The 12097-nt window shown below is 54.6% G+C and overlaps 5 protein-coding genes and 1 non-coding gene across 6 annotated transcripts; 3 read left to right on the forward strand and 3 right to left on the reverse strand.

Annotated features, from left to right (window-relative positions):
* Positions 1-1654: 1654 nt before the first annotated feature.
* Positions 1655-3006, forward strand: N657DRAFT_707835 (uncharacterized protein; the record flags this gene model as incomplete). Its single annotated transcript, XM_062797396.1, has 2 exons — positions 1655-1835; positions 2349-3006. Coding segments are annotated over 2 exons (801 nt in total), but the record flags the coding sequence as incomplete, so codon positions are not given.
* Positions 3007-4181: 1175 nt separating this feature from the next.
* N657DRAFT_650327 (carbohydrate esterase family 3 protein) lies at positions 4182-5410 on the forward strand. Its single transcript, XM_062793914.1, has 3 exons — positions 4182-4523; positions 4580-4941; positions 5022-5410. The coding sequence occupies exons 1-3, from the start codon at positions 4424-4426 to the stop codon at positions 5265-5267; spliced, it is 708 nt and encodes a 235-aa protein (XP_062642997.1). The 5' UTR covers positions 4182-4423; the 3' UTR covers positions 5268-5410.
* A 414-nt stretch (positions 5411-5824) lies between these two features.
* N657DRAFT_693829 (uncharacterized protein) lies at positions 5825-6851 on the reverse strand (the record flags this gene model as incomplete). The annotated part of the gene is made up of 2 exons (XM_062797245.1): positions 5825-6580; positions 6665-6851. The coding sequence occupies 2 exons, from the start codon at positions 6849-6851 to the stop codon at positions 5985-5987; spliced, it is 783 nt and encodes a 260-aa protein (XP_062642998.1). The 3' UTR covers positions 5825-5984.
* On the reverse strand, positions 6459-7755 carry N657DRAFT_707841 (uncharacterized protein). Its single transcript, XM_062797397.1, has 2 exons — positions 6731-7755; positions 6459-6580 (listed from the first exon to the last, which is right to left on the reverse strand). The coding sequence occupies exon 1, from the start codon at positions 7328-7330 to the stop codon at positions 6857-6859; it is 474 nt and encodes a 157-aa protein (XP_062642999.1). The 5' UTR covers positions 7331-7755; the 3' UTR covers positions 6459-6580; positions 6731-6856.
* Positions 7756-9064: 1309 nt separating this feature from the next.
* On the forward strand, positions 9065-10693 carry N657DRAFT_650328 (carbon-nitrogen hydrolase). Its single transcript, XM_062793915.1, has 8 exons — positions 9065-9205; positions 9281-9373; positions 9436-9722; positions 9786-9864; positions 9919-10077; positions 10138-10313; positions 10371-10424; positions 10481-10693. The coding sequence occupies exons 2-7, from the start codon at positions 9311-9313 to the stop codon at positions 10390-10392; spliced, it is 786 nt and encodes a 261-aa protein (XP_062643000.1). The 5' UTR covers positions 9065-9205; positions 9281-9310; the 3' UTR covers positions 10393-10424; positions 10481-10693.
* A 218-nt stretch (positions 10694-10911) lies between these two features.
* On the reverse strand, positions 10912-10983 carry N657DRAFT_t155. The gene has a single exon. It is a non-coding gene; the product is annotated as a tRNA-Glu (tRNA).
* Between the last annotated feature and the right edge of the window lie 1114 nt (positions 10984-12097).

Raw genomic sequence — 12097 nt, forward strand, 5'->3', positions numbered from 1 at the left:
TAAGTTGTTGAAGGTCCGGCACGCCCTAGGGCACAGCGGTGTAGGAATAATAATATTATCAAGATCGAGTCCGGCACCGCCAAGTTGCGCGTCTTGGCGAGGAATGGTGGAAGATTAAAAAAGGTGATAGTAACGCGGTCGTGTCGCGTACCTAAATTGGGTTGGGGCTTGAATCCAGACTTTTGGACCCCCACTGTATGATCGAGGAGTGGAAGAACCACCGGAAAATACAGATGGAGAGTGCGGACACACAACGCCCACACCGCTACAGGGAGGCGGCCTACCTCTACACGCTCGACCTCCGGCGCAGCCATTACTAGCCCACTAGGGACTTACTAAGGCGAGAAGCTCACTATTGACACAATCTCACATAGGAGCGATTGGCCTAAGAGGGTTCCTCTTTAAGAGACGGGTCCCTGGAGTGCCCATGCCACTCTGCCGCTGCGGGCGTGCCCCAGAGACGGCGCCCACTCAGTGCTCAAGTGCCCAGACCCAGAGCTAGACATGGGAGACCTCAGAGACAGACACGCCCTAATGGTGGCGCTGGGGAACCACCCGGACGCAGCGCGGATAGTTGCGCGGTAGGATCACCGGCTTGCGGTGGAATTAGAACGGGAGGGGGCAGAGAGAGACCCTGCGGAAGACCAAGGGAATGAGAACCCAACGGTGCCTAGGAAGAAGAGGAAGAAAAGGAGATTTGTAGGGCTCTAGCGCCACGCTAGAGCTACGGATGCGCAGCGCGAGCTGCCCAAAATGACGTACACGGCCGAATGGCCGCCGACAACTTCGTCGTCACCAAGCCGGAAAGGTGAGTTCCGGGCCGTTGGATGGGAAGAATTGTAGGGAGCGCCTACGTAGCCCTTAAGCTGCGAAAGCGCAGCACTGCGAGAGGATGCAATGCATGTAAAACAACGAGGAGGGACTGCTTGCTCTAACTGAGCGGGGCAGCCGCCCCTGTGGTGTAAGAAGAATAATACAGTAATTCTTTCGCGCTTCCAGGTTATATCCCGCCTGCTTTGGGCTATCCTAGAGGGGCTGGCCATCGTATCCTCGGCATTGTGGTGAGAAGGAAGACCAAGCCAAACAAAACTCATTCTTTGCTAGTGATTCCTTCCTCGCTGCCACTTCCTCACTGGATTGGGGAGGGTTTCTGGATGACCAGCACTTGCTGTTTCATTTAACCAGGGAATCTCCTGCTCTGCCGCATCGCAGCAAGTTGGCCTACGCGTCGATACACGGTATCCTTTCGGCGCTACAGTGAACGTTCTTTGACATCAAATTTACTGTGCAGCGCGCGACGGATGTCTTCGGCATTGACTTTGAAAATGCTTGGTCATTGATAGTGAAGCCGAGCTGATGGTGGTTTGTGCCTATACTAGCGGGCAACGTCCTGGACATGCCAGGAATACCACCGAAGCGCTCATAAGATTTCTGGGACAGCCGCGCGACCCATCCACGACGAAATGAGCTAAGAAGGATGGACGGTGTCAGTGAGTACCTTGGTATACCGGTCACTAAGGGCCTGTAATTAGCGATGCCCCAGCGCAGCAGGGCTACAGTCTATCTAGGGGTCTTCAGACTTGTTCAACAACCGTCTCTGAGGTGTATTGGCAATGAGGGATACAGTCTCCGTCTTTCCTAGCGAGATACATATGACTTTGACTGGCGTCTCGCAAAGTTCCTCCGGACCGTGGCACGGAATCCGAATCGGGCTGCGTCGGTGAAGCGACTGCATATCAACACCAACCTTCTCACCGGCATCTCCGACGACGAGGCCGAGGCTGTGTTCCACGATGCTGCCCAGGTTCGTGGCATTGACGCCTCCGCCTTTGTTGGTCCTTTCCGAGAGCTGCAGTGCCCGTTCACCCCGGACCAATATCAGCTCTCCGGCGATGAACTGCTCGGCTTGCTGCTGGCCTGCCTCCCGAATCTCAAGACCCTCGGCTTCACTGTAGTGCACCTCTCCAGTGCGTTCCCGCATCAGCTCTGAGGACGGCCGGCGTTTCGACCCTCCCCATTGAGACACTCGATATTACGTGTTGCGTCGAGAGGGTGAAGCCTCGTTTAGATGCCATTGTCGAGCTGGCTTCTTCGGCTTTCAGAAATTTGTATATCGACATCTGCGATGCTGTCGGCCTCGGCCCTCTAAATCGTCGCTTCCCAAATCTTCGGAACCTCTCCATCTCCAATAGCAGGCTGAGCGGGTCCGACCTAGCGTCATTCCTCTCTCGCTATGACAACCTCGAAACATTTTCTTACGAATCTGGTGTGTTCTTGAATTGATCTTTTGGCATAGCCACTGTTATTTTTTAAACTCACCCGTACCACAACTAACATCTCTGAAACAGTTTTGAGGGACGATGAGTTCCTTTTATCCGACTTAGTCGCGCAGTTATTCAGGAACAAGGAGACGCTCCAAACATTGCATCTCGATATCTCGCCGCGGTGGCAGACGCGAGGTGCAAATGGGAGGCCGCCCACCGAGCTGTTGGCCAGCTTGAGCAGCTTTCCCGTCCTCCGAAGCTTGCTTCTGAGCGCGACATTACCATACCACGATGCCGGTGACTCGGCAGACGAGCATGCCAGTATCCTTACTCGACTCCTTCCTCAATCCATTGTCTCGCTACAAGTCCTGGTAGCTGACAAGGTGGAGGCCCAGGGGTTGCTTCCGCGACTGGCAACTGGATTCATGCGTCTTGCCCAAGCCGCGTCCCAAGGACAGTTCCGCAATCTGCAAAGTGTCAGTTGCATCGGAGAACGAAGACTCGACGGGTGCGATCTAGATGCTATGTTCGCTATCGCCGGGGTAGATTTCGGGTATGACTGTTGGCAATTCAACGACAAGACGCCTGGGCGGCGATCGGGCTCCCGGTTGGGATCTCGAGCACGCTCGATAACTTCGGTGAGCTCCGATGATGAAACAGATTCATGGTTCGACTTTCCCGTAGGCAACTTCAACTCGTCTTAATTCGGGTTCCCGGGTCTAAGGTTACTTGAAAACCTGGCAAAAACGAGTGGCATTACCAACGCCTGCGCTGGCTTTGATGTCTATGAAGTTCCATTGTCGCCTGTACATCGCGGTCCGAGATACTCTCCCTTGTCTTCTTTCCCAGCAAACAATACGGGTTCCCCACACCTCCTTGCCCTCCCGGTGTTGTGGCGCACGAAACCCTTCCCGGGACACCAATACTGATTTCCACGTCTCGTTGTGCTTCTTGAAGTCCTCATTGATCTCGTCAATCATCTTGATACCCCATTTCTTAGTGTTGTGATGCCAATCCAAGTGCTTCCAGTCGTCGTCCTCAACAGCCACCTTGGCTTCCGCTTCAGCAATGGAATATTCTTGCCAAAGAACATGGCGCTCTGGAGCTGCGGGTAAATGATAAGCTCGTTGAACCGCTCCCCCTCCGCGGGAAATTTCATGCTCTTCATGTGGTGGTGCCTGGAGAAGGTGAGGTATGGCTTCCTCACTTGGGATTTTCTCTGAATTTTCCTCGTCCAGCTGGGCTTGACGCTCGGTAGTCTGCGCCTGGTTCAGGTGCAGGTTGTCGATTTGTCACGAGCCCTTTGCTTGGAGCCAGACCAAGAAGCGGCAAGGCCGGAGAGTCAGTAAGCCCATGGTACAATACCTAGGTGACACTGGAAACTTAGACAAGGGAAGGTGATGCAACATGATGAACATGGTGTACTTGTACTTGTACATATTCAAGCCGCGGAACTTCAGGCATTCAAAGGCTATCCGCCTATGGGAAATCATTCCGTTACCGCCGCGCGACGGTTGGAATGGTCCCAGTGATATCGTGGGCGCAAAAAGCGACGCCGTTTCGACCTAGTTTCGCTGAGCTCCCGATTCCCAGCTCCCGATTCCCAAAGCCGAGATTTACATCGAGATTGGGATACATTGAAAAGCCAGTAGTTCCATCATGCCATTTATCATCTTCCCGGCGTAGAACCCATGTTTTTTATTAACGGTTACGGATCCAACCAGGCGGCTTGGAGGAAAGGAAACGGTCTGGGACCGTAAATGGGACTCGGAGCCACGGTATAATGCCTAAAGTCACCGTCACTTGGCCAAACCCTCCCACCAATGGGGACAAGGCCTTTCAACCCGGTATATGAACCAGGTAGTCTTAGTGCACCCTTGCGTCCGGGCTTGCTGTCGCCATGTATCAGCCCTATATATGTGCGGCACCGGTTACGGTTAGCGTCCAGTTGAACTAGTCCCCGGCTCAAATCGACACTCAGTCGAATGGAAAAACCCGCTTGTCTCTGCTGTAAACCCGCTTGACCGAAGGGATGCATCCAGTTCAGGCCTTAGGGTTACCAAATAGGATAAGAAACAGCTGCTTCCTTCTTCAGTTCCCTGAGTCGACACTGTCCCCAAAACCATCAACTTTGACTCCTTTCACCTAACATCCTCAGCATGCACTTCTCCAGTATTCTCTCGGCCGCTGGCCTGGCCGGCATGGCAGTGGCGGGACCAGTTCAGGTTGCCGAGCGTCAAGCCCAGAAGCTGAGGATCAGTACGTCGACTGGTCCCTTCTTCTAACCCAGCCCTCACTGACACATGGCATGGCAGTGCCCCTCGGCGACAGCATTACCGAAATCACCTGTTGGCGCAGCATGGTGTGGGACCAGTTGGCCGAGGCCGGGCTGGCGGGCCAGGTGCAGTACGTCGGGTCGCAGAACAGCAACCCGCAGAACTGCAAGCCCAACACAGCCAACTGGGATCAGCACCACGAGGGCCACTCAGGCTGGCTGGCCATCGACATCGCCAACAACTACCTGGCTAACTGGCTCAAGAGCACCCCTGCCGACATTGTCATGTTCATGCTCGGCACCAACGACGTGTTCCGCGGCCGCACCACCAACGACATCATGGCCGCGTACACCAAGATGGTAGGCATTATGCGCGCCGCCAACCCAAAGATGAAGATCATTGTCAGTTTTGAACCTTCTGCCCACACTCATTACATACCTTCAGTACTCCGACTGAAGCTAAATCGTGTGTGACGCGGCAGGTCGACCTGGTGATCCCGGCCTCCTTCAACAACAACGGCATCCAGGCAATCAACGCGCGAATCCCCGAGTGGGCCAGGGGTCTCAACAGCACCGAGTCTCCCATCGTCATCGCCGACTGCTATACGGGCTTCTCCACGTCCGACCTGCGCGACGGCGTGCACCCGAGCCTGTCGGGCGACCGCATCATTGCATCGCGTGTTGGGCCGCTATTGCTGAGTTATGTGAGGCAGTCGCTGGGACAGTAGTGGTTCCGTGAGTGACTTAAAAAAAGACGTGGAAATAATTATGGATAAGAGAGAGGAGAACAAATAACCTGTGCGATGTCTTGTCATGTTCAATCATTTACCTTGCCCATTCAGTTACGCGCTAGTAAGAAAATCAAGAGGCGTCATCGATGTGGCCCTGGGAATCCCGGCCGAGTCTGCTCAAGAGGAAAGTGTGAATTAGTGAGCTCTTTGGAGGAGTTGGTGACATTGGTCGTTCACGCCGTGGGCTGCAAATGGGAGCTCGGAGGGTCCAGCGGCCTGTCATCGTCCAAATGTCTGCGACACTTGCTTCTACCGTACTTTACGGCCGTCAATATTGTCTACTGTGGTGACCACTGGCAGCCATCGAAGATTGGACACAGCCAGCCAAATCATCTGCTCAGCACGAACGTTTAAGAACTAAGCTGGATAATTATTCTCGATATTTTCGTAAAAACTGCGAGATGGACCCCAGCGGTGGTAAAGAGCCCACGATGGTATAGGATGAATTATGTATGACAACTTTAAAACCATGACAAGATGTACCTGAAATGAAGAAAGAAAATTTCCTGGGCCGCCATTGACCTCAGTGGATGTGATAATAAATAGAAACCGGCTTCAATGCTATCTGAATGACCCAGCCCGCAAATACCGCGACTTTCGCACCCCGATTCCCAATTACCAACCCCTTTTATTCACACTGGGAGGACTCTGAATTTAACCGCCGCTGTCCCTTCCACAGGGCAGTCCAACGCGTCGAACAACAGCTCCCCCGTAAGAGCCACGGCTCGGCAAGCGCTCCTTTCTCCGCTCAATCGCACAGTCCACCCTCACGCCACCACCACGCTCCAGATTCCCCGCAACTCGGTGGCCCCTGTTCCCTGCCAATTCGTCGCCATGGTCAGCGTGCGCCGCCCGTCCCTTCTCCAACACCACCGACCCCTCGCTCGGATGACGATCTGCAGCAATGTGCGTTGAAACAGCGCCCTGCTCGTTACCGCCGCGGCGGATGCCGCCGCCGTCCCGGTCGCGATGCTCATGAGCAGCGGGCGCTTGGCCGTGCTGGTGGTGGTGGCACACGAGGCCCAGCCGTTGTGCGAGGAGGGCGACGAAGTGGAAGACAGCCCGGTGCCCTTGGTCGCGCCTGTCGTTGTGGTGCCAGTGGTGCCGTGCCTGGGGCCGAACCGGGACGGGGTTGGCGAGGCGCTGGGCGACGAGTGTACCGAGGGGCAGGACGATGACGACGGATGTTGTGTGAGCGAGGCCGGCTCCAAGCGGCTCCCAGTCGTAGAAATTCAGGACGGAGAAGATAACTGACAGGAATCGAGGATCGTCAGTTTCTTGTTGGGGTCAGGAAAGAGAAGGGGGAAGATGGATGGAAAGGCAGGGTCACTTACCCGGGACGAAGATCAGAATGTAGTTGGTGATGACCAAGACATCCATGGCCTCGAGCCCCTCGAGACTCGGCAGAATGCTCCTGTTGGTCCACATGTGCACGACGAGCCGGACATTGAACAGGAAGCAGAACCAGCGAATCGACGCTGTGAAGCACCCCAGATACGTCTTCTTCACCCCGATGGACATGCGGCTCAGATCCCCCCCCCCCCCCCCCCCCCCCCCCCCCCCCGCAGGATGCCCCTGGTTTGGAGAATGACGGATATCATGCTCTGCATGACGGTGGCGATGACAGGGGCCAACGACACGAGCGTGCCTCGGCAGCTTGTACAGCATAGGCAGAGCCTCATCATCGACCAGGCCTGGACAAACAGGGCCGCAGGATGGGCACGGTCATGGGGACGGCCAGGATGGTGGCGGCCGCCCTGAGGTTGTAGTCGGACCGCCGGACACGGTCGGGTCCTACGACACAATGACGTAGAAGTCGACCCAGGTGGTGGTGAAGAAGGTGGCGAGCAGGACGTGCTGGCCGTGTTGAGCGCCAGGGGGGCGACGCTGATGAGCGTGGGCAGCCAGTGGAAGCGCGCTTGGGGCGTCATGGCGAGCAGCATCATGAAGCTGGCGCCAATCTGGGTGCCATAGAGGATGGGCAGGGAGGTCGCTTGCATCTAGGTACTGCTGACCAGGGAGGTGCCGAATGGGATTGGGGCCACGCCGTCCGAGTAGAGAATGGACGACGTTTGGACGAGCGGGTTGAAGCCTGTGGGAGGCGGCGGCGGGTAATTCATGGTAAGAGGTCAAAGAGGAGCAATATGGTGGTGTTGTTGATAGTGAAGTGCGGGGTGGCGAGGAGTCGCTGAGACGGCGAGTCTCGCGGTATCTGCTGATGTTGGTGGTGATTCCAGGCCGAGCAGCAGGTCTAATTCAGTTATATGTCTGTCGACGGGCAAGACGATGAGAGCTCCAAGAGCCATGCTTGAGAGCTGGTGACAAATGACAGCCAGGACCTGAAGTTGAGCTCATTGTTTTGGAGATGGAGGAGTTGCTCCTAGAGCGACCCCTAATCTGGCTGTCAAAGAACAATTTCAAGGTTCAGGCCATCCCCCTCATCTCTGGGGCACTGGGGCAGCCGTTTTCAAACAATAGCAACGTCGATAAGACGTAGTATGCAGGGGACAATAGAGGTGTGCTGAGTCGTGGGCCATTCAGGTGATTAAGCGCGTTTCGCATCGGTCGATCTCCACTTAGCATTGTTGTTGCCGCGCCCTTAGTATTCTTCCCAAGATAGGCCCGCAATTCGCTGCGCTGCCGATCAAGCTGCAACTGACAAGTCGCGCTGACATCTCTGGATGCTAAATAGCACATTTTAGTTCGAACAGAAGGGGAGAGAAAACCGGGTTGCGAGGTACCTGTAGTGTCGAGTTGTGCAACCCCAAGGGAACTTAGGGAAGTTCCGTCCCGACCCTGCGCCACGATTTCACACGAAGTCATCACCAGACACTCAACTATCATATTCGGTCTAAACCCTAAGGGTCGACCATTTGCGTTCCCCTGGTGGAATGCGGGCAGGAGTGGTCTGAGAAAGCGTAGCATAGGTAACCACAACGTCGGTCTTGACTCGCTGATTGCACCGAGCGCTGTTCTGGCCCTGAGTCCCTGCGTCCCTGCCGGTGAGTCGCAAATACGTATCACACCTGGTGGTCATCAGAACCGTCGTTGGGACATCCCGAAATGCCCTGATGGCCGTTGCCAAGGCACATTGGGGACAACGTGGGCTGCTTGTCCGACAGGATCTCCGATTTGTGCAACAGTCGCTGAGAGGCTTTACTGAAACAAGCTGGAATCTACGATGCGATTCGGTGACACTCGACTTGGCGCTAATCAAGATGCTGCAGGAACAGTCCTCGCAGTAGCGCCTGCGCCGAATTTGCAGTGTGCGTTCAGCCATGCAGTGACGAACGTGAACGTTGACTCCTGAGGAATGCGGCTCCTCATCAGCAAAACCCGTGGCTCCGTAGGCGCTCATGTGCCGGCACTTCACAAGGGAGGGTTGATCGACGAATCGGCATCCTTGGCAGGCGAGCCGTCCTGCAGCTGGTTGCGGTAAAATGAAGGCAAGGGATAAAACTGGAAAGGGAGAAAACGAGTGGAAGAAGGAAAACAAAATGAAATAAATGTGGGAGAAAAAAACAAATGATTTCCCGTAGCCAGCCCAGGGCCGCTCAATGAGCAAGGGCATAGCATCAGCAAAGCGCTGGATCAGCCTTGGCTTGGTCGAGAAAAAGGCGTTGAGGTTTGGCTGATGAAGCTCCACATTTCCTGTCGGGATTCGGAAAATGATGTGCCGCGCTCAGCTGTGCGGGGCTGTCGTCTGATCGTTACTTCCAGAACCGCTATTCCACCTCATCTCGTCTGCAGCATGGTGAACTTGCCTGATACGGAAATCGGAAAGATTTCTCGACTCTCATTGAACTTCATACCCACCTATGAGAACCTGAGATCTGAGCGGCGTGCCGCGGGTGCGGAACAACATGGCCCGAGTTGTATGCCAATCCTATCCGTACCTCTTGTTACTCCCTGAAGCTGACCTTGCTTTTCCCTGCCTGGCATGAGGACAGGCAGTAGGGCAGTTGACCTCAACGGCCAGCATGGCCCACAATCTCACCCTATGCCGACTTCTCGTTGAAAAGGCAGTCCGGGCTGGGGCAAAGGTTAGCCACTGCATCGTCGCACCATTTTGCAACGACTCTTCCCCTGCTGATGCGATCAACAGGCCCTCTTCCTCCCCGAAGCAAGCGACTACATTGCCGGGTCCGGCGAGGAATCGGTCCGTCTTGTCAAGCCAGTACACGAGAGCGAATTTGTCCTGGGTCTCCGGGAAGAAGCTCGTCGCGAGAAACTGTCCATCCATGTGGGGGTCCACGAACCGGGTCTTGGCACCCACAGGATCAAGAACACGGTCTTGTGGATCGACGAGCGTGGCGATATTACGCACCGATATCAAAAAATTCACCTTTTTGACATTGACATCAAGGGCGGGCCGGTCCTCAAGGAGAGCCAGTGAGCATGCGACAAAGGAGGGTTGAAGGGCGACCTCGAGGCTGACCGTGTTTTGATCGCCAGATGGGTCGAGCCAGGGATGAAGATCCTGCCTCCATTCGACACCCCAGTGGGAAAGGTTGGCTCGACAATATGCTTCGATGTGAGTTCCAACTCAGTCCGTTTCATCGTGCTTTCTCGCACTGACGCCGTCTAGCTCCGTTTTCCAGAGATCACCCTTGCTCTGAGGCGGCAGGGCGCCGACATCATCACCTATCCATCTGCCTTCACCGTCCAGACGGGAAAGGCACACTGGGAAGTCCTCTTGAGAGCTCGCGCCATTGAAACCCAGTCCTACATCATCGCTGCCGCGCAGGCATGTCAAGCTCTCGATCACCCATCCCCTACTGTTAGTCTGGTGCTGACGATGACTCAGGCGGGGAGACACAACGAGAAGCGGGTGAGCTACGGCCACAGCATGATTGTTGACCCCTGGGGCGTGGTCTTGGCCGAGCTCGGCGATGCCACGGGTGAGCCCGACATCGCCACAGCTGAGATTGATCTTGATCTCCTGCGGAAGGTCAGGCTGGAAGTGCCGCTCTCTAGACGGACGTGAGTTTTGAAGTTGAAGCTGCTGCATGGTTTATGATGTCTCTAACATTATCACAGAGACGTGTATCCAGAGATCTAGACTCAACAGCTTGTACTTCTATCAGTCCGCCGGTAGGGCATAAACAGTCAGTTGGGGTCCATCTTGGCTCCTGCTTACACTCTTTCAGTTTACTAGGCTCCAACTTTCAGTTCCTCTTGTCTGGCTGTTTCTATCTCCAACTTCAACGCGTTGATCCGAGAGACGATATAGAAGTTGGTAGGTTGTCGTAACGAGAGTGAACACTACGCAGTTTTGCCACCAACAATTTTAGAAAAAAATTAAACGAGCTGCGCAGGCAGCAAAATGCATGACATACCAGAGATCACCATCTGAATCAAACAAGTTAATTAACTATTCTTTCTTCTCACCTAGGAAGGCACCATGTAGGAAGAGGACTTAAAATATGACTGGGATAAGATAAACGTTACGATAATAGCACCAAGTAGGAGTAATTAACTGGTGCAACACATGAAACACAACAACCCCAACTTTGATTTAGGAATAACTACTGCTAGTTAATGTCTGTGGCGTAACTAGGAGATTTCCTGAGAAAAAAACCTCCGGTACGGGGAATCGAACCCCGAGCTTCGCGGTGAAAACGCGATATGTTAACCGTTACACTATACCGGATAGGGCAATTGGAACCTCAGACTGCGTTGACTTCAATATCTTTCTCCAATCAAAGAAATGGAAGCGCGGTTACCGGATCAGGTAATTCGACCAAGATCGCACCTTCCGACTTCGGATTACAACTCAGCCCTTACTCCTTGCTGTGTTTGTCGGGTGTTTGGAAGTTGCCGCACATGTAACCCTTGCTCCTTTCGCTACTCAGGCAGTCGTAACCTGGAAGGATCGGCACCGACCTGCCGCCTCTTCGTGGACGACATGGAGTCTTCCCGAAGAGTCACAATCTTACCTCACGCAACACTGGCAGCTGTTGCTCGATTAGGCGTACTCCCTGATCCCATCGCTATCGAGACGGTCTTGTCGACTACAGATGCTCGTTGCCCGCCTCACGTTCTCGCGTTTCTCAAGCCCTGCCTCGAGCAACACCAGAACAGCCCACGAGCCAAGGCAAAGTCAGATTCAAATCCGTCCATGGAGTGTATCGAAGATCAGTTCGCCCGAGACTTCTCAAATTCACAGTTAAAGCCGGCGCCGTTGCGCATCCGCAAGAGTCTATCGAGCGAAATCTCTGATTGTGACAATGTGTTCGCGCCTTTCTTCGAACGAATCGACGAAGCGTCTTCCGAGATGGACAGCCAAACAAACATCAGTCACGAATTGCCACTGTCTCCCAAGATTTCCGGTGCCCTCGTCGCATTGGTTTCGAAGTTCGAGGCGCTCGGTTCCGTGTTCAACGCCAAACCCCACGATTCCACGCCGCCCGCGGACCTGATGGACCTTTCACTTCCCAAGTCGCATCAATGCCACACTCCGAAGCTAACCACAGGTGGCCGAGGTTCATGTCACACGAAGATACCGAATTCGATCTCGCGCGTTGTCTCTTCGTCAAGAACCGGTAGCGACGCCCGTGATCGAGTCTCTGCAGCCACCCTGCCGTTGGAGGACATGACAGGTCGGACACCAGTCAACCACCGACTATACAAAGCTGAAAGCGACTGCCGTGAAAATATGGGCCCTTGCTTGGGAGTTTCAGACAGGTTGGGAGACTTGGTGTCTCCGAAGAATCCGATCCGCCCAGTTGTTGTAGGGTTGCAACAGGAAAACAAGCCCCCAGGCC

This window comes from Parathielavia appendiculata (assembly GCF_033297405.1).
Source record: "Parathielavia appendiculata strain CBS 731.68 unplaced genomic scaffold N657scaffold_29, whole genome shotgun sequence".
Taxonomy (NCBI): Eukaryota; Fungi; Ascomycota; class Sordariomycetes; order Sordariales; family Chaetomiaceae; genus Parathielavia; species Parathielavia appendiculata.